The sequence below is a fragment of the Neovison vison genome, chromosome 9 (assembly GCF_020171115.1).
Source record: "Neovison vison isolate M4711 chromosome 9, ASM_NN_V1, whole genome shotgun sequence".
Lineage (NCBI taxonomy): Eukaryota > Metazoa > Chordata > Mammalia > Carnivora > Mustelidae > Neogale > Neogale vison.
This window is the reverse complement of record NC_058099.1, coordinates 19,446,437-19,472,296: the sequence shown is the minus strand read 5'-3', so window position 1 is coordinate 19,472,296 and position 25,860 is coordinate 19,446,437. Positions and strand designations below refer to the sequence as shown.

The 25,860-nt window shown below is 50.0% G+C and overlaps 1 protein-coding gene across 6 annotated transcripts in view; it reads left to right on the top strand.

The window, feature by feature from the left end:
* Nucleotides 1-24,184, top strand: part of ZNF618 (zinc finger protein 618) — a 184,521-nt gene extending 160,337 nt beyond the window's left edge. For 2 of the 6 annotated variants that reach the window (XM_044265067.1, XM_044265066.1), the window contains 5 exons: nucleotides 39-122; nucleotides 1,968-2,012; nucleotides 2,998-3,075; nucleotides 15,677-15,778; nucleotides 16,406-24,184. In XM_044265067.1, the coding sequence (XP_044121002.1) occupies nucleotides 39-122; nucleotides 1,968-2,012; nucleotides 2,998-3,075; nucleotides 15,677-15,778; nucleotides 16,406-17,922 (1,826 nt within the window). In that variant the 3' untranslated portion in view covers nucleotides 17,923-24,184. The remainder of the gene's footprint in view (nucleotides 1-38; nucleotides 123-1,967; nucleotides 2,013-2,997; nucleotides 3,076-15,676; nucleotides 15,779-16,405) is intronic. The other 4 variants (XM_044265070.1, XM_044265071.1, XM_044265069.1 and 1 more) reach the window with 2 other exon arrangements.
* Nucleotides 24,185-25,860: the final 1,676 nt, after the last annotated feature.

The window sequence follows — 25,860 nt, the reverse complement described above, 5'->3', positions numbered from 1 at the left end:
TCACCGGTGTTTTCTCCCTCTCTCCTGTCCCCACCCAGCAGAAAGCGCTTTCAGTCGGAGAGTAGAAGGCAAAGCACAAAACCACTTTGAAGAGACAAACAGCAGTTCCCAAAACTCTAGCGGTGAGTGTACCCTGTGACAGCCATCCCATGCTGTGGTCTCCACTACTCCTACGCGGGGAGGCGGCAGGCGCTCTGGGCTGGGGTCTTCCTGGTCCGCGATGCTGTTCCTGGGAGGACGCAGCGGGCAGGGAATTAGGAGGGGACCGGGGCCAGGCAGACATGGGAAGGGTGTTTTCTTCCAGGGACCTGCCTCTGGGCCTCAGGGGCATCTCGGGGACTGCTGCTCTTCGTCTCCTCCCCAGGGAGACAAGGGACTCCCCTCCCCATTGCCCGCAGCACTGATGCGGATGGCCCGGGGAGGAGTGAGAGAGCTACTGCTGGGTTTTTAGAGTAAACATTGCAGCCAGTTTCTTTCCAGGACAGGCAAAGGAGGGGGCAGCAGAGAGGGCTATAGCCAAAGAGCCAGAGACCCATGGGTTCTGGCCCCACTTTGAATCGGAGGCCATCCAAAGGGCCTCTGCCAGCCTCTGCCCTCCGAAGGAGGTTTGGCCGAGGTTCCCGGTGGTGTTTTGGTGCCCCCTGGCGGCGTTCCTCTCGCACCTTGGAGCAGCCAAAGGCCGCTCTACCCAGATGGATGCTACGCCAGCCTAGCAGGGCGCTGGGGGGCCCTGTCTGAAAGGTGCAGCAAGCCGGCCTGCACAGTGACGACCAGGGCAAGATGGGAAAACGGTTCTGGTGCTGGGGTCACGTTAAGGGGCTGTCATGAAACACAGCCAGGAGCCCAGACTTGGATGTGGACGTTTCTGCCCCGTATGGCGAGCTCCAGCTCTGATCTCGGGCCGAAGCGTAAACCCCGTTTGCTCTACCTCCAAGCTGGTGCCTGGGGCCGGCGGCCTCTTCACCTCACCTGCGCTGTGAAGCGGGGCTCGCGTACACGTCCCTGCGGCAGCAGGCTGGTGTTCTGGTGGCGGTGGCGGTGGTGGCAGTGGTAGTTTTCACTAAACCAGGTGACGTGGGGAGTGCCCCGAGGAGAAGCGACGGAGATGGGCTGTGCTGGGGGCTGAGAATGTCTGTGTAGCCCTGTAAACCGTAGAGAGCTTGCCGACTTTCCCAAGCCGCTCACCTTCTGAGACATGTGACCCAGTCTCCAATAGGCAGTGCCGGAGCGATGGCGTGGCTTGCCCGAGGCCACACAGGAAGCAGGAGAGCCAGGACTGGGAGCACCATCTCCCCTTAGCAGTCAGGCCGAACCCCCCGCCTCTTAGTCCTCCCGCACTGCTGCCTGGAGGACAGCATGACGTGCTCCTGCTAGCAGCCACCATTTATTGAGCGCTTACTACGTGCCTGGCCTGTGTTCAGAGCTGTCTGTGTCTCCCCTGTTTTCATCCTTACCACAGCCCCGGGGCGGGGGTGGGGTGTCAGTGTTCTTATTAACCCCATTTTCTGGATGAGGAAATAGGCCCAGGAGAGGTTGGTCACGGTCCCAGGTTCCCGGGCTGTAAGGGATGCCTGCTGCCTTTTGCCTTTGAGGCTCACCTAACAATGCCAAGAAGAAGAACCTGTCCCAGCACAGCCCTCCCCATGGCTGGTCTGGTGTCCGGTGCCAGGATCTAGAAGCAGCTCCCAGCTCCCTCTCCTTAAGTGGCAGCCACACAGGGACATTTCCTCATTCGAACTCTGTGGGCTCACTCTCTGAGAGTTGAGAGTGTCCTGGAGGCATGGCCCTGGCTGACCTTGCCCTGCCTGGTGTCCCAGCACCAGCCCAGAATGTGAGCCTGGCTCTCAGATCCTCTTCCTCCTCCGAGAGCCCCGATGGCTTACTGCTTCCTGAGAACAGAAGTAATGACAATCCTCTCAGAGCACCAGAACGGGAAGAGACTTAGCTAAACTGTTTCTCTTTTGCAGAAACTGCAAGTCCCCTGATTTCCAATACTTTCCCTCTCCTACAGAGTAAGTGACGGTCCCATGGGGGGCTGGAGAGGGCAAGGCAGGGCAGGGAGTGAACTCAGCCAGCCACCTGCTCAGGACTTCCCCAGAGCCCTTGCCCTTGGACCACCCCTTGGCAGAGCTGGCAGCCAGCAGAGGCAGGAGGAGGGGCCAGCCCCAGGCGGGAGGGGGAGTCCAGACAGGGGACAAGGCAGAGCCTGACTACAGGCATCCTACTTCCACCGCCCGCCCCCCGCCCCCCCACCCCGGCCCTAGCAGTAACCCAGGCCTTCCCGTAGCTACTCATGGGGGCGGCCTCAGGACATCACTTCCAGGCCCATCTCATGTCTCTTCCTTGCTCCTCTTTGACCCCCTTTCCTCGTCCTTCCACTTTTCCCTGTGCTGGGCATTGACTTGAGTTCTGGGGACACAGAGGTGGGAGGTCCCCCTGCGCACGTGGTTCTGTCCCACATGCACTGTCTTCCCTGTCCTCACCTGTCCTGTGTCCTCTCACCTTCCTGTGGCCTTCTCCACCTCCTCCTACCCTGCTCTCCTGATCACTGCCCGCTGCTCTCCTGATCACGGCCCTCTGTGCTCTTCACCTGGTTTTCGTTTCATTCATGCACTCACGTCTTTGTTTCCTCGGCGGGGACGTCTGCACTCCTCTGGGCTGAGGATGGGCTGTGGGGCATGTGGGACATGATCTCTGTCCCAGGGCAGCACTTGGTCGGTTAGTGTTGCCCCATTCCCCTCCCCAGTGCCCAGAACAGTGCCTGGCACACAGTAAGCACTCAATAAATGTCTGTGTGATTGAACTAGACGGTCTCTATCTGCAGGTCTTCCTCCCTCCGTTGCTGTTCCTTCCCCCAAGCCTCTCCCTCAGCATTTAGTGACAGGGGCAGACAGGCTGGGCCCAGAGCTCCGAGCGCAGAGCCCCAGCAGGTTCCTGGGCATGCAGGGTCGTTCTGCCACTAATGCAGCTGCCTTGTTTCTCCCCATCCCACCCCAGAACCGTACACCTGCGGCGCCTGTGGGATCCAGTTCCAGTTCTACAACAATCTGCTGGAGCACATGCAGTCCCACGCAGGTAAGGGAAACCCTGGTCTGGGCTGTACCAAGTGCTCTTCCTGCCCGGTGCCCCCCAGAGCTTGCCCGGAGGCCAGACCTTCTCAGGAAATGGGCACAGGACCTGGGGCCTGCCCTCAGGGAGCCCTGGGGCCCCACAGGGGAGGTCTGTGCTGCAGATGGTGGTGGGTGCCCAGTTAGAGAGGGGGACGAGCTGAAGAAGGCTTCCTGAAGGTTGTGGCTCTGGCCCCCGAGCATAACAGTAGGAGCTGACTGGGAAGGACCTCACGGGGGCAAGGGAGTGTGGTTTGAGATCTTGGGGAGCTGAGGCGGGAGCCAGACGGGGCAGAGGGATCCTGCCAGGGCAGCCTGGGCCCAAGCCCCGTCTCCGAGTAGAGGTACGTTCACTGTGACACTGTCCCAGACATAACAGCGGCCATCCTCAGACTGGAGCGTGCCCCAGGCCCCTGACCTGATGCTGGGGACTGTAGGTCTGCGACAGGGCCTGGCGCTGGCGTTGCTGGCAAGTCCTCGGCCCCACCATGAGTCTAGGGAGTATGAGGAGAGCCACCGGGGACAAGCTCCTGGCTAGTGGCTTGCTGTCTAGGCGACCTTTTCATCAGCTGGGCGGCCACCTTCCAAGTATGTGGTATTAGCGCCCTCCTCTCTACCATCCTGCTTTCAAAGCCACGCCTCCTGTTTTCAGGGTGTTTCGCAGCAGCACCCCGCTTCTGGTCCAGTTTCTGTTCCGGTCAGGCGGATGCCACTGTGTGTGATAGTGGATAAGCCCCGGAGTCGCAGCGGTTTCACGTAATCACTGACTTCTGTCCCAGCACGGCGTGACGCAGGTGGCCAGGCTAGCTGGCCTTGACCATGGTGACCGAAGCTCCGTCCTCCCCGTGGCTCCTCAGTCTCCCTGTCTCAGACGGGGCAGTGGGGAGAGCAATAGACTTCCCCCTGTACCACTTTGGATCACAGGTGACACGTGGTCCTATGTGCCCACGTTCCAGGGGCAAGGAGCACGCCCAGCGCCACTGTCCAGGGACAGCCTGACATTTCGGGAGAAATGGGAACCTGGGGCTTCAGCTAGCCATCCTTGCCACCCCTCTCTACAAGGCCTCCTGGGGTGGAGATGGGGGATGCTTGGAAGTGGGAGGAACGTCCTTGACACACTGGGCCGTGTAGAAGCAGTGGTCACTGCCATGTCTGGGATGGTGACCGTTACTGCTCATGCCCCTCTTAGGGCTGGCCTGACCTGCAAAGAGGAAGCAGGACTGGACCCTCATTTAGGCGGGGGCTGTTCTGTTCTGTGAGCGTGTCCCCTCTTTGTTCATTGTGTCCGTCCATTCCCTTCTTCGGCGTGCAGTCATTGCGTGGGCGCTGTCCGCTTGGCACTCAGTCACGTGCTCTTCGGTGGGGAGAGCTATTACTTATTTCTAATGAACTCATTAAAATCAGAGCAGAGCCACTGTGGCAGCCAGGACATGGGAGCTCCAAGCTCTGGTGTACCGCCAGGCCGAGTGCCCCGGGCAGTAAACGTGTCCCCCTGTCTGAACCTTCTCCATCTCGGAGATCTGTCCTGTCTGGCTGTCCTCCCACGAGGCTTCGCAAGCCTCACCCCTCCTGCTTGCCTTGGCCGTCAACCATCCCTCCCCATGGATGGCCTCGAATGCCCACTGAAGGCATTCAGACTTGAACCGGTGGGAACCAGTGACAGGCACACCTCTTGGACCAGAGACTCCCACAGTCCAATGTCCGCTGACTCCCCTTCTGAAACCAGGACCCTGCACCTGCCCCCCTGCCAGCTTCTGGAAGCTGAGGCTTGTTAGGGGAGGGTCTGTCTGGGTGCTCAGGCAGTGGGGTGGAGGCCATTAAAATGCAAATTGAGGCTGTGCCTATGGAGCCTTGAGGCTCCCAGGCCTCCAGTCTTGTTTTCTAGGGAGAGCTTTGGGCCGCTTTGTTCTGGTCCACTGCTGGCAAAGAATGCCTCACGGGCAATCCAGTGCAAAGCCAGCCTGAATCCCAGCCAGGCTGAGTCGGGATTAAAGGATTGACTCCATAGAGAAAAATTAAGCGTCATGATCTGTGCAGTTCACGGTGTCGCTGATAAGGGGGATCAGCCTCGAATAACACCAATCTCATTAAGAAGCTGCTGAATGGCACAGGGTAATTCCCCCTAATAAACTTCTTTTCTGTGCTGTAGGAAAATTTGTCTTGCCCCTGGTGTCCATTCCAGAGTATGTTTTGGGAGTCATCGTACCAGCGATCGCTAACGTTTAGTGAGCAGTTACTATGGGTCAGACGAGGCTGTGCCATCAGATCTCCTGAACAAGCTGACGTTCTCATCCCCATTATATAGATGAAGAAACTGAGGCTCACAGAGCAGAATCACTGGCCCAAAGTTGCAGAGCTTGTAAAAGGTATCTAGCGTCATATGAGCTCTTGCACGGTCCCAGACTTTCCCTTGGAGCCACTTTAGCAATCTGGGCCTCAAGCTTCTCATCCATGAAGTGGGCCAGTCAGCACTCTCACAGACTGGGTGAGGGGACTGATAATGACATCTGTCCCATATTAAGGGTCGTGGTATAGTCTCATACTGAAAAGCAACAGGTGCCTCTTTTCCCAACAGCTGCTTCCTACAGTGGCCCCTCCCCACGAGATGGCCTTGACTCTGGCTTCTCATCCAGCCCTTTGCTGATGGGGCCAGGCATGTGCACCGGTGGGACTTAGGGAATAGCCACACTGAGTAAACGCTATTTTCTACTCAAGCTATAAATCAAGCCTTTTCACGGGTATTTACCAAGTACCTCGTCCATATCAGAGGCAGTATCAGTGGGATCTGGAGAAAAAAGTCGATTGAACCAGCTAATACTAGATGTTATTCTCCACTGCTGGGTTGAGTTCTCTCCATTCTAGGACCTAAAGGATAGGGGAATCAGCCTACAGCTTGCCCTGCGCCAGCATTTTGGTTAGGGGGTGGGGAATGAGGCCCAGAAAGTTGAAGCAGCTAGCTCCAGCTCCCAGCCCACAACCGTGGCAGAGCCTGATTCAAAACTGTGTATGTTGGTGGAGAAAGGCAACAAGAACGGCTGCTGGTTTCCGTTCTAGAACATGTGTTTTCCCCATTTTTAATGTAATATAAATGTAATGTAATATCTACTCCTTCAAAGAAACCGGGTGCTTATGGGGAAGTTAGGAAATGAAGCCATGATCTCACTACTCAGAGCTACCCACTCTTGTTACTCTTGGGATGGGCTTCTTTTCATTCATTTTAAAACCGGATTTATGAAGATAAAATTTTACATACATGGAATTCACCCATTTGAAGAGTATGATTTGATCGCTTTGACATGTGATGGTCATCTGATCACCATTGCTGTCAAGATGTGTAACATGGGGGCGCCTGGGTGGCTCAGTGGGTTGGGCCGCTGCCTTCGGCTCCGGTCGTGATCTCAGGGTCCTGGGATCGAGTCCCGCGTCGGGCTCTCTGCTCAGCGGGGAGCCTGCTTCGCTCTCTCTCTGCCTGCCTCTCTGTCTACTTGTGATTTCTCTCTGTCAAATAAATGCAAAAAATCTTAAAAAAAAAAAAAAAAGATGTGTAACATGACCACATCCATCCAGAAGTTCCCTCCTGCCTCCTGGTGGCCAGTCCCCTCTCCGAGCCCAGCCCCAGCAGCCACTCTCTGCTTCCCTTGGCTCTAGTTTTGCTTTTACTAGAGTTTTATATAAATGGAATTACCCGGCATTTAGTTTTTTGTGTCTGGCTTTTCTCACTTTGCATGCTTTAGAGATGAATCTGTGTCATCAGTAACCAGTGCTTTTTATTACGGAGTGGGATGCCATTGTTTGGTCCTGCCACGATTTGTTTATCCTGTCACCAGTTGATGGCCACTTAAATTCTTTCCAGTTTGGGGCTATTATGAATACACCTGCTGTGAACTATCAAGTATGCGTTTTTGTGTGGATATATGTTTTTAACTATTGGGTATACACCTGGGAGTGGAAATTCTGGGTTACATGATAACTCATGTTTAGGTGGAATGTGCCAGATTGTTTCTGCAAGGGCCTTCTACCATTTTTCCATTCCTGTGAACAGTGTTTGAGGGGTGTGATTCCTCCAACCTGTTCAAGGTACTTGCTATGATTTGATTTTTTGTTACAGCCATCCCAATGTGTGCCAAGAGGTATTTCATTATGATTTTCATTTGCATATTCCTGACGAGTAATGACATTGAACATTTGTCTTGTGCTTACTGGCCATTTGAATATCTCCCTGGTAGAAATGTCTGTTCAGATCCTTTGCCCATTTAAAATTTTTTTTGGGGTGGTCTTTTTTTTGTTAAATTCTAAGTGTTCTTTACATCTTCTGGATATAAGACTTCTACAGGTATACGGTTTGTAAGTATTTTCTCCTGTAGTGCGGGTTGTCTCTTTACTTTCTTGATGCTGGCTTTTGAAGCACAGAAGTTTAAAATTTTGGTGAAGTCCATTTGTTTTTTCTTTCATCATGTGTGCTCTTGACATCTTACCTAAGAAACCAGAGTTTTAGCTTTTACATTTATGACCGTATTCCAAATTAATTTTTGTGTGAGTTATTGGGCGAGGGGGGGTCCTACTTTGGTCTTCTGCATGTGCTATCCAGTTGTCCTACCACCATGTTTTGAAAATATCCTTTTGCCGATTAAATTGTCCTTGCACCCTTGTCAAAAATCAGTTGTCCATAAATGGGAGGGTTTATTTCTGAAATTTGAATTCTGTTCCATTCATCTGTATGTCCTCATGCTAGTACTACACTGTCTTGGTTAGTATGTGGCTTTGCAGTAGCTTTGAAATCAGGAAGTCTGAGCCCTCTAATTTTGTTCTTTTTGTAGATCATCTTGGCTATTTTGCCTCTCTTGGATTTCCAAGTGAATTTTAGGCTTAGCTTGTCAATTTTTGTTAAAAAACCAGCATGGATTTTGACAGGGATCGTGTGGAATCTAGAGTAATTTGGGGAGAATTGCCATTTTGACTATATTAAATCTTCTACTCTATGAACATGGAATATCTTTCCGTTTGTTGAAGCCTTTGAGTTCTTCCAGCCATGTTTTTAGTTTTCATTGTACTAAATCTTGCACTTCATTTGAAAATTTATTCCTAACTATTTTATTCTTTTGGATGCTGTTATAAAATGGAATTGTTCTCTTAGTTTAATTTTTGGGGTGGTCATTTGTTAGTATAAAGAAATACAGTTGATTTTTTTCATATATGTTGATCTTGTTCCCTGCAACCTTGCTAAACTTACTTATCAGTTCTAATAGTTTTTCGTGTGTGTGTGTGTGTGTGTGTGTGTATTTCATGAGATTATTCATGTACCATAAACCATGTCACCTGCAAATAGAGATCATTTTACTTTTTCCATTCCAATCTGGATGATTTTTTGAAATTCCTAACTATTTTTTCCTCCTTGCCCTGGCTAGAATCTAATACACTAATACACGTTGATTAAAAGAGGTGAGACTGGATATTCTTGTCTTTTTCCTGATCTTAGGGGGAAAGTTTTCAGTGTTTAACCATTAAATGTGATGTTAACAGTGGGTTTTTCAGAGATGCCCTTTTGTCAGGTTGAAAAAGGTCCCTTCCGTACCTGGTTTGCTGATTGTTTTTATCATGAAAAAGTATTGGATTTTGTCAGATGTCTTTTCTGCATCTGTTGAGATGATGATGTGGTTTTTGTTCTGTGTTCGATTAATATGTTTTATTTGTACATTGAACCAACTTTGTATTCCTGGAGTAAATCCTACTTGTTATAGCTGGGTTTGGTTTGCTCTGTTTTATTGAAGATGTTTGTGTCTATAGTCCTAAGACAGAGTGGCCTGTGGCTTCTTTTCGTGTAATTTCTTTGTCTGATTTGGGTATCAGAATAATGTTCGCCTTGTGAAATAGATTGTGAAATGTTCCCTCCTCTATTCTGGGGAACAATTTGTGAAGAGTTCCTTAACATTAGAATTCACTAATGAACTCATCAGAATCTGGACTTAGCTTTTCTTTCTTTTTGTGGAAAATATTTTGAATACTAATTCAGTCTTCTATAGGTCTGTTCAGATTTTATATTTCTGGAATTGGTTTTTGGTAGTTTATGTTTTTCTAACAGTTTGGGGTACCTGGGTCATTCAGTTATTAAGCATCTGCCTTCACCTCAGGTTATACGGCAATCCCAGGGTTCCAGGATTGAGCCCAGCATCAGGCTCCCTGCTCGGTGGGAAGCCTGCTTATCCTTCTCCCACTCCCCCTGCTTCTGTTCCCTCTCTCGCTGTGTCTCTCTGTGTCAAACAAATAAATAAAATCTTTGAAAAAAATTTATTTCATCCAGATTTTGTGGTTTGTTGGAATACTATTGTTCATAGTATTTACTTAAAATCTTTTTTGTTTCTATCAAGTCAGCAGACTTAAGATTTTTATTTGTTTGTTTGTTTTTAGATTTCCTTTATCAGGTCCAGGAAGTTTCCTTCTCTTCCTAGTTGGCTTAGAGTTTGTGTCAAGAGTAGCTATTGAATTTTGTCACATTTTTAAGAAGACTTGCTTATTTTTAGAGAGACAATGTGGATGTGGGCCAAGGGGAGAGAATCTCAAGCAGACTCCCCATTGAGCACAGAGTCAATCCCATGACCCTGAGATCATGTATGACCCTAGCTGAAACTGAGTCGGACACCTCCCTGACTAAGCAACCAGGCTCCTCTAAAAATTTCTCACATTTTAATGTGTATTTCTATCCATAGAGATCATTTTTCTTCTTATTTTCTCTTAGTATAGGGATTTCTTTTTTTGATTGGATTGGATTTCTTTTTTTTTTTTTTTAAACCTCAATTTATATTTCTGGGGTAAATTTCACCTAGTGATGATTTTTTTAAAAAAATATATTTCTGTATTTAGTTTGTTAATATTTGGTGAAGGATGTTTATATGTGTGTTTATGAGGAATATTTGTTTGTAGTTTCGTCTCTTGAAGTGGTTTTCTCTAATTTTGGATCAGAATAATGGCAGTCTCCTAAAATGAGATATGTTCTTCTCTCATCTGTTTTTGGGAATAATTTGCATAGAATTTGTATTACTACTTAAATATTTGGTCACATTCTCCAGTTAACCATATGGGATTTTTCTTTATGCCTGTATATGAGCTTGATTTTTGTAATAGATACTTTAGTTTGTCTGTTTCTTCTGGAGTGGACTTCGGTTCTTTGTATGTTTTAGGGTGTTTGTTTGCCTCACTGAAGGAGTTGCATCATTTTTAATCCCTTTAATATCTGTAGCATATGTAGTGATGTCCCCTTCTCTCATTCCTGATACTGATAATTTGTATCCTTTTTTAAAAAATCTTTTTGTCTAAAGGTTTATCACTTTTCTTCATTTCTACAAAAAATGAGCTTTTTGTTTCATTAGTTTTCTCTATTGTATTTATTTTGTTTTATTTATTTTCTGTTTTATTCATTTTCTGCTATAGGATTTCCTTTCTTCTTCCTTTAGAATCAATTTGCTCTTCCTCCTTAGATCTTTCTTATAGAGGAAGCTTATAATACTGATTTTAAACCTTTATTCTTATTTTTTTAAAAGATTTTATTTATTCATTTAACAGACAGATATCACAAGTAGGCCGAGAGACAGGCAGAGAGAGAGGAGGAAGCAGGCTCCCTGCTGAGCAGAGAGCCCGATGCAGGGCTCCATCCCAGGACCCCGGGATCATGACCTGAGCTGAAGGCAGAGGCTTTAATCCACTGAGCCACCCAGGCACCCCCCTTTATTCTTTTTTAATGTAATCATTTAATGCTATACATATGCCCTACTTTAGATGGAACCCACAAATTCTGAAAGGTTATGTTTTGATATTAAGTTCAAACCATTTTCTAATTTCCTTTATGATAATTTTTGGTCCTTGTGATTTTAGAAGTGTGATATTTATTATTTAAATAGTTGCAGTTTTTTCCATTATATTTATGCCTCCTTCCTTTTTCTGGGAGCCAAGTTATATGTATATTAGGCTGCTAAATCTTGTCCACTGTCCGTTCATTTATGTGCAGTCCTTTTCCTTCATTTCTAACTAACAGTTACTCCAAGAGGAGAGTTGAAATCCCCAGGTACAATTACGGATTTGTCTGCTTCTTGTTTTAGGTTTTGCTTCATGTGTTTGGATATATCCACGTTTGGGATTATTATGTTATTCTTGGTATTTTGACTGTTGTCATGGTATAGGGTGTCTTGTTATCCCTGGTAATATTTCTTGTCCTGAGGTCTGTTTTTTCTATAATGCTATTGCAAACATCACTAGCTTTGTTCTCTACTATTTGTATGGTGTGCCTTTATTCAGCCTTTTACCCTGTCTTAGTATTTTAAATAGGTTCCTTATAGGTAACATATGGTAGAGTCTTAACTTTTTTTTACTAAGTTTGACAGTCTCTGGCTTTTATTTGGAATGTGGAGACCATTTATATTTAATGTAATTTTAATAGGACTGGGTGTATATTTGCCATCTTACTACTTGTTTTTTAATCAGCTCATTTCTTAGTTTCTCTTTCTCTCATATTTCTGCCTCATTTTGGATTGAGGATATTTTTAGGATTCCATTTTTATCTCCACTGATTCATCAAGCCAGCTTTTTGTTTTATTTATTACAGTTTATTTGGGCTTTAAACTATATATTTCGTGTCAAGTCAAGTGGCATCAGCCAACCTTCCATATTGTGTGAGAAACTTTCAGCAGCATCTTCTCTTTCCCCGTCCTGGTCTATGTGATACTCTTTTTTTCTTTTTTCTGTTTTTTTTTTAAATAAAGATTTTACTTATTTATTTATTAGAGAGTACAAGTATGGGGAGCGGCAGGCAGGGGGAGAGGGAGAAGCAGGCTCCCCACTGGGTAGAGAGCTAGATGCAGCTCTTGATCCCAGGACCCTGAGATCGTGACTTAAGCCAAAGGCAGATGCCCAATGCCTGAACCACCCAGATTTCCCTCTTTGTGATATTCTTGTCCTATAGTTTACTGTACATATTATTACTGCAGTTCATTGTTATTATTTTCTGTTGAGTAGTCCTTTATCTTTTAAAGAGTTCAAAAGTGAGGGAACACTTTTAATATATATACATTTACCAACATGTGTAGTTTCCAGCACCCTTCATTTCTTTTGTAGATTTAGATTCTTATTTGATGTTTTTTTTGCTAAGACCCAAAGAAATTCCTTTAATATTTCTTATAGTGCAGGTCTGTTTTTTTTTTTTGGAATTTTTTAATCTCAAAAATCTTCATTTGTGAAAGATAATGTCATTGGATTTAGAATTTTAGGTTGATTGAAAAAAAAATTTAGGCTGATCCTTTCTGTTGATGCTTTGTTCCGTTGCCTCTGGGTCTGTTGTCGTTCTTACTGGTGTTCATTTGTGTGTAATTTCCCTCCCTCTCTGGCTCCTTCTAAGAGTTTCTTTTCAGTGGTTTTCAATGATTCTGTCATGATGCTGTGCCTCAGTGGTATTTTCTTTATGTTTATTCTACCTTGAGTCCAGTGAGCTTTTTGAATCTGGACTTGGACTTTTAATCTAGTTTGGAAAAATTGTGTCCCATTTTTTCAGGTATTTTTTCCTACCGTCACCCCCTTTTCCTGGGACTCCAGTTACATGTATATGAAATTGTCTGTCTGCTAGCGTCCCTGCTCTGTTACGTTATCTTCAGCCTTTTACCCTTTCCGTTTTTCATGTTGAGTGGTTCTCTTGCTCTTTCTCCACTGATTTTTTTTCTTCTGTGGCATCTGATCTTTTATCCCATACGGTGTGTTGTTTCCCTAGATTATTTTTTTATCTACAAGTTCCAGTTGAACTGGTTAGTTTTAGTTTTGGGTTTTTCACATCTTCCGTTTCTCTCCTGATGGTGTTCATGTTTCCCTTCATGTCTTTGAGCGCATTTATGGTATTTATAACACTCCTGTAAACTCCTTACTGGATAATTCCATCATCTCTGTCCTTTGTGGCCCTGTTTCTATTGACTGGTTTTTCTCCTGGTTGATAGGTCGTATGTTCTTACTATTTGGAATGCCTGATCGATTTTTTACTGCATAATCGGCATTGGGAATTTTTATAATGTTAGGTGCTAGATTTTGAAAAAAACATTGAACTTCGTTCTGATTTACAGGTTAGTAACATAGGACCACCTTGATACTTTGGAGGATTACTCTTAAGATGTATTTATGGCAGAGGGGGCGCCTGGGTGGCTCAGTCAGTTAAGCCTCTGCCCTTGGCTCGGGTCATAATCTCAGGGTCCTGGGAATTGGGCCCTGCCTCAGGCTCTCTGCTCAGCAGGGCAGCTGCTTCTCCCTCTCCCTCTACACCCTCCCCACCACCCCCACCACTCATTCCCTATCTCAAATAAATAAAATCTTAAGGAAGAAAAAAATAAAGGTATTAGGGCAAGTCTAGTGCAGCCCTTAATCTGTTATTAATTTTGCCCCATAATGAGGGGACCCTACCCAATCCCTTACACATCGTGGTTTTCCTTTCTGTTTGAGGGAATACAAATAATTTCCTCCCTGTCCCCTCCACTTGGTGCTTTCTAGTGATTCTTTACCCAGTCTTGTGGAATTTGACCCTGTACTTGGGCAGATGAGTATTGAGCAGACTCCAGGGAACCCTACTGAAGGTCTCCAGCATGTGCTTTCTTCACATAACTCCCTCCTCTCTGGTACTTCCCTGTAAATATTAGCTCCCTTGGGCCTCCCTAAACATCAGCTTCTGCCTCTTCAAATCAGCAAGACCTCTGGGCTCTGTTCCCATTCCCTTTTCCCGTGCTGCCGCCTGCGAACTGCTTTCAGGCCAGCTGGGCCAGTAGTGTTACTCACCACATTTTTTCACCCTTTTCTGGGATCAGAACCTGGGTTATCTGTCCGAAAGCAGCGGAATTGTGGTTCACTATTTCCAACTGAAAGAGCCATTCCTGCGGCAGGTCATGCTTCATGGGTGGAAGTGAAAGTCCCCGGTCCCCTGCCCAACCCGACCACCCCCGGCCTATTTTTGGTGCATGGATTTATTTGTTATTGACTTTCAAGTCCAAAATACAAATATAAATAATACGTATAAATTGTGATGAAATCATTTCATTATGCCTTTTCTCTTGTTATCACAATCTGTGCAGCCACCTTTTTTAGGGATTAGAATATGTTCCTTTGAGTGGATATCCTGGAGTTTCTTTTTTTGTTGTGTTTTGGGGAGGATGTTTTTGGTTTTGTTTTTTCCTGGAGTTTCTTAGTTACCCTTGCAGGACTGAACATGTAGATACTGGAGAAGCCTCTTCCCTTGCTATGAAAATTGTGGCCTTGGCTTCCAGGGCCTCAAGCCTTGAACAGAGAATAATGGAAGATGCTGGCAACCCTGAGCCAGTGTCATTGGCCTGTTCATCTCCTTGCATTTGTGATTCTGCCTGTAAGATGATGTCTCAGGGAAAGAAACCCACCACCACAACAAAAGCACAGAGAAATGATAGTAGAATATTAGGCAAGTAGGTTAATAGCAGAAATAGTAGGTACCTATTGGAAACAGCCCAGAAATTAGGTACTTGGTGTGTGGTTCAGTAACCCATGGGGGATCCTACAACGGAAGACCATGTGGTCATTTGTAATGACAAGCACAGTACTTAGACCGCTTCTGCTCAGAAATGATTCTATAAAAATGGCAAGGAGTCGCAGTGAAGGGAGGAAAATAGACATGTGCCATTTTGTCTGTCTGTCTATTAGCAAGAGAGAGACTATGTGGGGGTGGGGAGGGGCAGAGGGCAGGGGAGGTAGAGAATCTTAAACAGGCACCATGCCCAGCATGGAGCCCGACATGGGGCTCAGTTTCATGATCTTGAGATCATGACCTGAGCCGAAATCAAGAGTCTGAGTCTCAATCCACTGAGCCCCCAGGGTGCCCAGCATGTACCATTTTGATTCAGTTGCGTATGCACAAGTAAACAGAAGTTAGGGACATGATGGAGCAGGCATTAGGAATCAGGGACCTTGGATGTCTGTCCCAGGCCTGCCTTTGGTTTTTTTGGTGTGATCTGGGGCAGATCCTTTCCTGTCTCTGGGCGTCATTTTCCACCTCGGACAGGGAAAGGGGTTGAGAACTTAGTATCCTATAGGGCTTTGGTTGGGTTTTGTTCCTTTAATTAAATATTTAGTCAATAAACTGAAAAGATGAGAAAGCACACTTGAAAGAAGTGAGAGAATGTGAGGTCCCTTAGGCCCCTTGCTGTACCTGGCCCCCCTCGCCCATTTCTGAGCTAGAACATGGGGTTGTGTGTGGGTGTGAGTCCTCTCGGGTCGAGTTGGGTCAGCAGATCCTACCCACTGGGCAGTTACTCTGCACCTGGCCCCGTGCTCTGGTCTCTCCCTGCATTCTCTCTTGTTAGTCCTTCCAGCCCATGTGTCCCACCCACGTGCTCATCTTCCTTCTTCCAAGTGACAGAATTGAGGCTTTGCAAGCATCGGAGGTTGAGCGGGAGCCAGGGTTGGGACCCAGGTCTGCATCCTAGAAGTCTTGTATGGACTTCTCCAGCCCTGCTGTCATTCTCATCTTGTGAGTAGGCAGGCCTCTTGCACCTCAGGGTCACATGCTGTCCCCTTTTTGCCCGCAGCGGACAACGAGAACAACATTGCCTCCAACCAGTCCCGATCGCCGCCTGCTGTTGTAGAAGAGAAGTGGAAACCCCAGGCCCAGAGGAATAGCGCCAACAACAGTAGGTCTCTCCCAGGCCAGAGCCTGGGGGCTCGCAGAGGTCCTCCTTGTGCACCTCTAGCCCTGGCTCTGGTCACTGCCCTCTGCTCCCCCATCCCACCACCTGTGCCTCTCACGATGGTGCGAGACCATGTCTGAAGCTCTTACACACCTAAGACCTCACCCGTGGAAATTCTGATCTCACTGCACAGGCAGAAGGAAGCCTTCGGAGAGGAGGTGACCTTTTTGTGGTCAGAGCGCATGTATTTAGTCATAGAGTCACAACTGGAATCCACTGTCTGCAAATTCTGTAGGCTGCGCTTTCCTGCTGATTCTGTGGCCTCATTTATTTTAGAGATCCCTTTCTTAGGGGCAATTCCTATATTGAAGAAGTTAGACTAGTTGGCTTCAAGAGGCTAGGTGAATGACGCGTGCAAGTATGTTGCACGCGTCCCACTGTATTCTCTTCCTGTGCTCATGGCAGGCATTACTAGTCAATCCCAGAACGTTACTCCTCTAAGGCTCACGGTGTGCAATGTGAAATCTCCTCACAGTTCCTAATACTAGGTGCTTGAGCACTAGGCTGCCGCCAGACAGAGGGACCTCAGCTGCCAGGTTTAATGACATCTCTCTTTGTGTCCTCCGCCAGCCATAACCAGTGGCCTGACACCCAACAGCATGATCCCCGAGAAGGAGCGGCAGAACATCGCAGAGCGGCTACTGCGGGTCATGTGCGCCGACCTGGGTGCCCTGAGCGTGGTGAGCGGGAAGGAGTTCCTGAAGCTGGCCCAGACGCTGGTGGACAGCGGCGCCCGCTATGGGGCCTTCTCGGTCACGGAGATCCTGGGCAACTTCAACACGTTGGCGCTGAAGCACCTGCCGCGCATGTACAACCAGGTGAAGGTGAAGGTGACGTGCGCCCTGGGCAGCAACGCCTGCCTGGGCATCGGCGTCACCTGCCACTCACAGAGCGTTGGCCCCGACTCGTGCTACATCCTCACGGCCTACCAGGCTGAGGGCAACCACATCAAGAGCTACGTGCTGGGCGTCAAGGGCGCGGACATCCGCGACAGCGGCGACCTGGTGCACCACTGGGTGCAGAATGTGCTGTCAGAGTTCGTGATGTCGGAGATCAGGACGGTGTACGTGACGGACTGCCGGGTGAGCGCGTCAGCCTTCTCCAAGGCCGGCATGTGCCTTCGCTGCTCAGCCTGTGCCTTGAACTCGGTGGTGCAGAGCGTGCTGAGCAAGCGGACGCTGCAGGCCCGCAGCATGCATGAGGTCATCGAGCTGCTCAACGTGTGCGAGGACCTGGCGGGCTCCACGGGCCTGGCCAAGGAGACCTTCGGCTCGCTGGAGGAGACCTCGCCGCCGCCCTGCTGGAACTCGGTCACCGACTCGCTGCTGCTGGTACATGAACGCTACGAGCAGATCTGCGAGTTCTACAGCCGCGCCAAGAAAATGAACCTAATCCAGAGCCTCAACAAGCACCTGCTCAGCAACCTGGCGGCCATCCTGACGCCCGTCAAGCAGGCGGTCATCGAGCTGAGCAACGAGAGCCAGCCCACCCTGCAGCTAGTGCTGCCCACCTATGTCCGGCTGGAGAAGTTGTTCACGGCCAAGGCTAACGATGCAGGCACCGTCAGCAAGCTGTGCCACCTCTTCCTGGAGGCCCTCAAGGAGAACTTCAAGGTGCACCCGGCACACAAGGTGGCCATGATCCTGGACCCGCAGCAGAAGCTGAGGCCTGTGCCGCCCTACCAGCATGAGGAGATCATCGGCAAGGTGTGCGAGCTCATCAACGAGGTGAAGGAGTCCTGGGCCGAGGAGGCCGACTTTGAGCCCACCGCCAAGAAGCCCCGCTCCGCCGCGGGCGAACACCCCGTGGCTCAGGAGGACGATCGGCTGGGGAAGAACGAGGTGTACGATTACCTGCAGGAGCCCCTCTTCCAGGCCACCCCCGATCTCTTTCAGTACTGGTCATGCGTGACCCAAAAGCACACGAAACTCGCCAAACTGGCCTTCTGGCTGCTCGCGGTTCCGGCCGTGGGGGCCAGGAGCGGGTGTGTAAATATGTGTGAGCAAGCACTTCTGATCAAAAGGAGGCGGCTGCTCAGTCCGGAAGACATGAACAAACTCATGTTTCTGAAATCCAACATGCTTTAAGACTTCGGGACGCTGACAAGGAAGACAAGAGAAAGAGAAGAGAAACGTTAGGAAAAAGAAAACCACATACACACACACAACACTGTCGCAAAGAAAAAGGAATTTAAGTTCTAAACACTGTGGACCTCATTATAAACGCCCCCCTGGAAACTTAAGTGCTTTTTCAGCGTGCGTGTGCATGTGGCGTGCGCACGCGTCCAAGCGCGTGGGCCGCGGGTGTGCAGCACGGGGGAGGGGGTGCTGTGCTCGCCTGCGCAGCCCCCCACAGCCTCGTGCACGCGTGCACACACACACACAAACACACACACAACCCTGGTGCATGCACACATGCCTGCTCGCGGGCGCCTGTGCATTAAGCTGGGTGTGTCAGGAAAGCTATGTGGGAAAGAGGGAAGATGCTTCACCTCCTTTTCTCAGTGAGGGGGCTGCAAAGACTCCGTTTTCAGGTGTGCAGATTGGTAGAAGGCTGATGTCGTAAAATGTTCAGGCAGCTGAGATCTGAAGTGACTTGACGTTCTCTGTCCTTGCCCCCATGGCTTCCCCCCTCCCCCTCTCCTCTTCCCCTCCCTCCAGCCCTCCTAACCACACCGCTTCCCCACCCCCCACCCCGGCTGCTCTGCCATGGATTCTCCAAACCGCATCAGACGGACAGTGTCTGCACTGGACTGTGTTCTCGTTCACCTTCAGGGCATTGAGCTGCTGCCGCCGAGCTTCCTCCCCGTTTTGGGGGGTGGGTCCCGGGGCAGCCGCCTTAGAAACACACCTATCTCCCCAAATCAGGAAAGGAGAGTTTAAGAATATAAAACTGACTTTTTGCTTTTTAATATAAGATAGAAAAAAAAAAAAAGACATTTTTTAAAGAAGTATAGATACTGTCTCCACTCAATTTTTTTTCCCTAATATTTTAGCAGTTTTTACCTCCCCCCCCCGCCCCAAATTTGATTTTAGACTCTGCTTGGAGGCACTGAATGTCTGTAACTTATGTTTTGGAGGTTTTTTTGGTTTTGTTTTTTTGTTTTTTTCAGTTGCCCTTTTTGTTCCTCAAATCACACTGTAAACTAGCTCATCTCAGTGGTACCTTCAGTAGCCTAAGGTTTTTATTAGCCCTCCCTGTACTGTCCCATGTTCATGTATTCGAACGGCCAAGACCACGAACTTGGCTTTGCTGTTTGGAAACCAGGAGTGGGGCTGGAGTCACAGGTTTCACGGACGTGGGGTTCGGGGGAAGCCATAGGGAAGCGTGTGGCTTAGGCGTGCTCGTGAATGTACGCGGAAGACCCGCCCTCCCGGTTTGCTGTGTCTGGTACCGCGAATGTCTGACTTCTGTACCCAGAGTGCATTACACTACTCTCCACGTCACTGACACTTCCAGCTCAGCGGGGACTCCCGAGTCCCTCCACGTTCACCTCCGTAGCACCTCAGACCCACAGCCCCTCCCCCCTCCCTGGGGCCCCATGGGGTTCCTCTGGTTCCATTGCCCCAGGCCTGGGGGAGGGGGTCCTTCCCCCTCCATGAGCCTCGGTCCTTCTGCCAGGACAGTAGTTGAGCTTGGTGCCTTCGTGGCCAAACGGTTGATGTCTGGAGGGCACAGTGGCATCAGGCCACATTTAACATGAGGCTGTGAAAGATGGATTTTCTCTCTGTGAGCAATTTAGGTTCTACACACTCAGTCCAGGTGCCAAGAGCTTGGCCCCTTTGCCCTCCCAGGAGGTGGTTCTGTCAGGGTCAGCACTCCACCTCCACCCCAGCCCTCCCACGAGTAATGCGCTGGTGGCCTCTGGCCCCCCAGTGGCCATGGCTGGTGGGATAGATGGTTACACTGAGGGCTTCAGGCTAAGAATGACCACCCTCACAGAGGGCTCTTTGCAAACGCATGTTTCACCATCTTGAGGGTTGACCAAGTCCACTCCCTCCCTTTCTGGTAATAAAGCATTACTTAGCAGTGAGATACCTCGATTCCAAAAAGCACTGTACAACAGGTCCCTCCCCAGGTCCGTGAGCAGATGGGGAAGTCAAGTTGGTCCAAAAACTCGAGAAGGCTTAGGATTGATCTTAGTCCAGAACGGTGTCCCTGGGGGCCAGGCCTGCTCACGTCACCTCACGAGAACTAACCCAGCTTTTCCCTCCAAGTCTTGGACAGACAGAAATGCATCACAACAGGCCGTTCACACCTTCGCTCCAGCAAGCGGTGGTCTCAGGAACCAGTGTGCTGTTGCCTCTCCTGGAGAAGTTCTAGGCATTTCCCCCACATTTCCAGCCGGGGTCATACCACTAGAAGAGCCTCCATTTGCACTGGACAGTCACCTCATGTCGCTCGAGAGAGTGTGGGAGCAGCAGGAAACTTTTTGATCTGATTTTTGGGGACGTTCCAGAAGGTAGCTGCGAGGCTGCTGCAGAAGGGTCCACGACTTGGCACTTCCCATCACACATGGAGGATCAGAGCTTTGTGTGTTTGGTGGGAACAGAGCCCTGGAGCCCACCATCCCGTCCTGAGAGCAGAGCTGTTCTGTGTTGCCCCATTACCAGGCCAGACATTTCTCTTACTTGCAGAGCCATCAGAGACCAAGCCCAGAGACTCATTCAGAGCATTCCACATTCTCTTCAGAACACGAGGCTGTCTGCCCTCCAGAATGAAAGTCTGTGTAAGTCTAGTTAGCTACACTGTAAGTGTCGAGTCATATGTGTCTCCCTCGTTCTGTTCTAACTTTCCACCTCCTTTCAACCCTTTGGGCTTGGCTCGCTCTATAGGTTTAGGAGAGATGCTACTAGGCGCTCTGAAAGCTGTCTCCTGGGGCTGCCTCATCCGGATTCAGTAACAAGGTGGCAGGTAGTCCTTTGTCTCTTGCAGCCGCTGGTTTCCCCCAAAAGATGTCACCAACAGGAATGGCTGTATCAAGGTGCCCCTTCGGTCTGCTGCCTCATGCATGCGGTTCCCGTGGTGCGAATCTTGCTGCAGTGAACAGCTTAGGAAAACCCAAAGATCTCACAGGTCCAGCCACTGGCCCCTCATTTCCAGCAATATCCACCTTATCCAAATTCTAGTTTAGCCAAAGGATTGAGGGTAGACTCTTCCAGTTCGTCTCCCTGCTCCTCCCCTGGCACTGACCTTGTGAAGGATTTTGTCTTCGGTTCCCCGTGTTCTGTGACCACTATGGGACTTCCTACCACAGGCCGTTGGTTGCTGGCAGGCCAGGCAATAGGGCCATCTCAGTCATGTTTTTGGCAGCTCAGTGTGGTCGTCTGCTGAACTTGGACACCACTTGACTCAAGCCATGTGAATCCCGGGACAGAAGTGGTCTGGTTTTGACACATGTGGATCCCAGAGGGGGAGAAGAGAGAGCACGCCTCCATCCTGCAGGGTGTCCTCCCCTCATCTGATGTCCACCGGCTTCACCACCAAGCCCAGGCCAAGGACTGCAGCCTCATGAGTGGTCGATCTGAGTGGCCCGGGCGCGGATGCCCTGGTCCCAACACCGTACTCCCTCCCAGTGCCTGGGCCCACCAGCCAGGCCTCAGATAGTGGTTAGAAACCAGGAAACGAAACGGAAGGGCCTCGTGAGCAAAGCTGCTGCCGGATCCCCCGAGCACGTGCCACCCGACAGCCTTGGGCTTTGAGTTCAGGCTTTGGCTCTTGACGGGAAAAGGGTACAAAGGTTTCCTGGTCAGGAGAGAACGGTCCAAGGAAGGACTTTCTTTTTACACCTGGTTCGTAAACTGGCAAGTGTTCTCCCCTTGAGTTTCCTCTTTTATTTCCTGCACTTTGAAGAAACACCAGGGAAGAACTCGGCATGGCGTGTTTTCCACTGTGAAGCCGAACCTCAGCCTTCGGGGGTCCCCTGTGCTCGGCTGAGGCCACCTGCTGCTCCCCGGTCTGGGACTAGACTCCTCGGCGAGGGGCCACCTGGAGAGACATCAGGGATACGGCGCACACTCTCGGGGGCCAGACATTCCCAAGAAAGGTTCGGAGTGAAGCTGGGTTGCGGATGGAGGAGGAAGGTCCCGTGAGCAACAGCCGGGAAGGGGACGGTACCTGGATGTTGTCACCATGATGGATGCACTCGCAAAGACGGGAAGAGGAGGCACACGGGGTGTGGTGTGGTGGGCAGCCGCCTCCTGCCCGGCTGAGCTGGGGTGAGTTCATAGCTTTGCCCTTGGCCTTGAGAATGGTGGCAACGCCCGTTTTCCTGCGATGTACCTGACAGGGAGCTCCTGGAAAGGCTGCTGGTTAGAACGGAGAGGCGGAGTCTGGCCCAGGCTGTTCCCTGGAGACGGTAGGCGGGGGCTCCGGGCTCAGCCCTGCCGGCCCTGCCCCGCCCCCAGCTCCAGCTGGGCCTGCCCCTCTCTTCACTGTGGCTCATGTTTGCTAGGCCAGTTATGGTGAACCAATGATAGGGTGTTGTTTTTCCCCTTATGTTTCCCTCCTGGGTTCCCTCTTCAGGGTTTTCTGGAGGATTTTGTTGTCGCCGTTTTGTTTTTCTTCCTCTCTCATTTGGGTTTGAGGGTCGTGGTCAGTAGAGGCCTGCCTTTCCCCGGAGGGGGCCCTGTGGTTTCTGGGAGAGGAGGCACCTGCTCCGCTTTGATGAGGGTGAAGATCCCGGGGTCACTGTTCACTGTATTCACGTCCCCGCCGACACCACAGGTGTTGCTTCTGAGACCAAACTCATGTCCAGAGAAGGGTTGGCTAGGTCTGCAGTCGGGCGTCAGCATCGGGACCCACGGGTCCTACCCACCCGCGCGTCCCCACTGGGCACCTTGACTCTTCGAACCAAAGTTCCTTAAAGGGGCACAGCCCAGCCTTGTCCACAACCTCAGGGGCCTGGGATCCCTGTGGCGCTTCCTGACGTCCAGTTGGCCGAGACCAGCCGGAGGGAAGCCTCCTCCCACAGCCCAGGTGCCAGCCGGTCCCTGCCCAGGGCCCTCCCTCCCGCCCAGCCAGGGTGGCCGGGTTCCTCGGGTGGTGAGCCAGCTCGTGGACTGGCGTGTGGCTGGGACTCGCCAACCGGGAGAGAGGGGACCTGCTGGGCAGTGCGTCCGGGACCATTCAGATCTCAAGCATCAGGAAATCATTTTGTACAACCACCCGAAGCAGAGATATTTTTTAAAAAGCGTAAATTATTTTTCATTTGTGTTCTGGTCCTTTTTCTTTTCCCCCTGCAAACTTCACGTCGGTGATTCTTTCACATCAGGTAAATCTTCAGAAAGCCTTGGTGCCCCTTCCTGCCCACGCCCCGCTCAGTAACCACGTGCGTGCACCCTCCAAACCCCCATCCTTTCTCAGTAGTTAAAGATGTTCTAGGCAATACCATAGGCACATCTGACTGTGTCTCTCTCTCCGAGTGCAAGAAACTCAAGTCATCTTAAAAAAAAAAATACAAAAAAAAAATTTACAAAAAAACAAACACAAAAAAAATATCTTTTTTAGGCCAGAGTTTTCTACAGGTATTAATGAATATTTTTCTTAATCCTTATAAGTTTTATGTGTTTAATATTTCTTAATACCGGTAGCATTAATTTATACTTTTGTAGCAACACAATATTTTTATAAACAGCCAGTGCTTGGCTCCAGTCTTCACGAGGGGTTCATGCAGGGGCCCTCTTGGGGCCCTGTGTACCATGTACTGTATTTAAAAAAAAAGTTACCTAGTGTCACCCTTGCTGTGTTAATTAACAAAAGACGTTGTTTGCGGTCTCCCGTGTCGTCGGTGCGGCTCCGGCGGCTCTCCAAGGAGTCACGTTGCATGGGGGTTGAGTTGACAGTTCTTGTGATCTGTAAACCCCCGAGACCAAACTTGAGGGTTTATTTAGGGTTTTCTGTTTGTCCTTTGGGTTTTTTCGTTTCACTTTGTTTTGGTACCGTATCTCCATTTACAGCCAAATCAGTTTCGTGATGTTTAAAACTTTTTCTGATGTCAAATGGAGGAAAGGAACAGAAAAAAAAAAAGAGAAAAAAAAAAAGATTTTTACAGAGTAATAAAATTTAAAACTGAGCTGTTTAAATGTTACTGTTTTTACCTGTCTGTTCTTGTCCGAAAGTGGGACATTCCCAGGAAGAAGAGGAAGGTTCCACTTGGTTCCTTAAATCGCCAAAAGCCCTAGCCCAGAATTCACCCCCCATCCCCCGAATTCTTGCAACATTATTTCCCAGTTGGTTGATGCCAAGGCAAAAAGACATCCTTTTAATGGTTAGAGAGGATCAGTTACTTAAATGATTTCATGTCAGTGTTGTATTTATGGTTTTACAATAAAACGACCTTTAGGAAGATGGCGGTGTGTGGTCTTATTTCTTGGGTTTGGCGTTGGGCCATGTTGTCCAGTGAGGATCGCGGCGCGGGGGAATAGAGACGGGCGAGAGGCAGGACCACTGGGCGCGACAGAGTCAGATAGAGGCCGTGCTGAGGGGACACAGTGAGGTCGGGGATATCGTCTCCTCAGCTGAGCGGACACGTCCAGCCCCAGAGTCGGCTCAGCCCATGTGAGGTCAGTGCTAGGGCCCCTGTGGGCCTTGCTTAGGGACCCTTGTCCTGTGGAAGGAGGATGAACTTAATCTGTGTCCTACATGTCTGGTGTCTCCGGGACACAGCCACATTTGCCTTGTGGCCACTGCTATGCCTCTTGCCTCTGGTGGCCCTGTACTCAGCAACCTTGGATGACCTATGTGACTGTGTGTTGTATCCTCTTCCATCTAGGGAAGGGTGCGGCTTTGCCAGAATCCTGATGACATCTGTGGCTCTAAACATGTTAAAAATCTGTGCCCTCCACAGTGAGCTCTGGGGTTCCAGCCTGGGTGGACTTCAGCTCAGTCTTACCCGGAGCCTCACCCCCCCGGCATGCACATCAGTGCTTCGAGTCAAGCTGAGGGCAGGTCGAAGGAGAGGGGACGCCCCCAGAAGGTGAGCAGCAGTCTGAGTGGGCCGGAAGGGCGCGGGGGTGCTGCTGTCGAAACAGTCTGTTGTGCTTTCTCCCGGCCTCAACCAGATGGTGGGGTGCGGTCCCCGAAGAGGATGTTGCATGGATTGGCCCGACAAATCCCACCAGGTCGCATGTGGAGCATCTCAACAGGCTGCCGAGCTGGACCCCCTCCTACAGGGCGTGAGCCCTGCCCTCAGAACCATCCTTTGGGAGTTTCCTGTGACGAGTACCCCGGGGACATGGCCCAGAGCGGTTGACTGACATTTCATCATTTCATCGAGGAGTTGCCACGCCGTCTGAAACAAGTCAGGAGCCTCCTGTAGCTCTAAGAGTCCTCCCCCAAGCCCCAACATCGAAGACTCAGAAGGCCAAGGGCATGGCCCGGAGCCTTCATGCAGCCAAAGGGCCAGCCTCTGGGTTTTTAAAAAGGGGGGTACGTGTTGTTACTAAAGCAGCCACATTGATTTTGTACCAAATGTGACCAGTATCTTGAAGAGAGGATTTCAGGTAAGGATCCTTGAGAACCACGCTGAGTCTTCATTCAGGGCAGCCTCGACAGAAGGATTCTGGGGCCTGCAGGGGTGAGTGGCGCGGGCTCCGGACTCCGGGGCACAGACGTGCTTCAACCCCACCGGTCCGTCTCTGGGACCTGACAAGGCAACAGGCCAGCTAGGGAACCACAGGGGAGCCCCCAGCCAGAGGAACCTTCTCCCCTCAGCCCTGCCCTGTGGCCTGCGGGCTGCTGTCCCACGGCTGCTGGCATGTATTTCAGGAGAATCATTAGATTTTTTTAATGGAAGACCCAGTTTTAAATGGTGAGTTCAGAACTGTGAAAAATACCTTAGGAGCCAGCATCCCATCTCCAACTGCAGCTGCTTCCCGCCTGAGGCTTGCCGTCTGTGCTTGAGGCGTTTGTCCATCAGGGCCCTTCTGAATATTCCCCTTCAGAGCACCAAAGGCGGCCAGCCCTGATCCGTAAGGCACAGAATGGACGTAGGGCATGGTGACCTTTGTTCAGGCAGAGAGCTT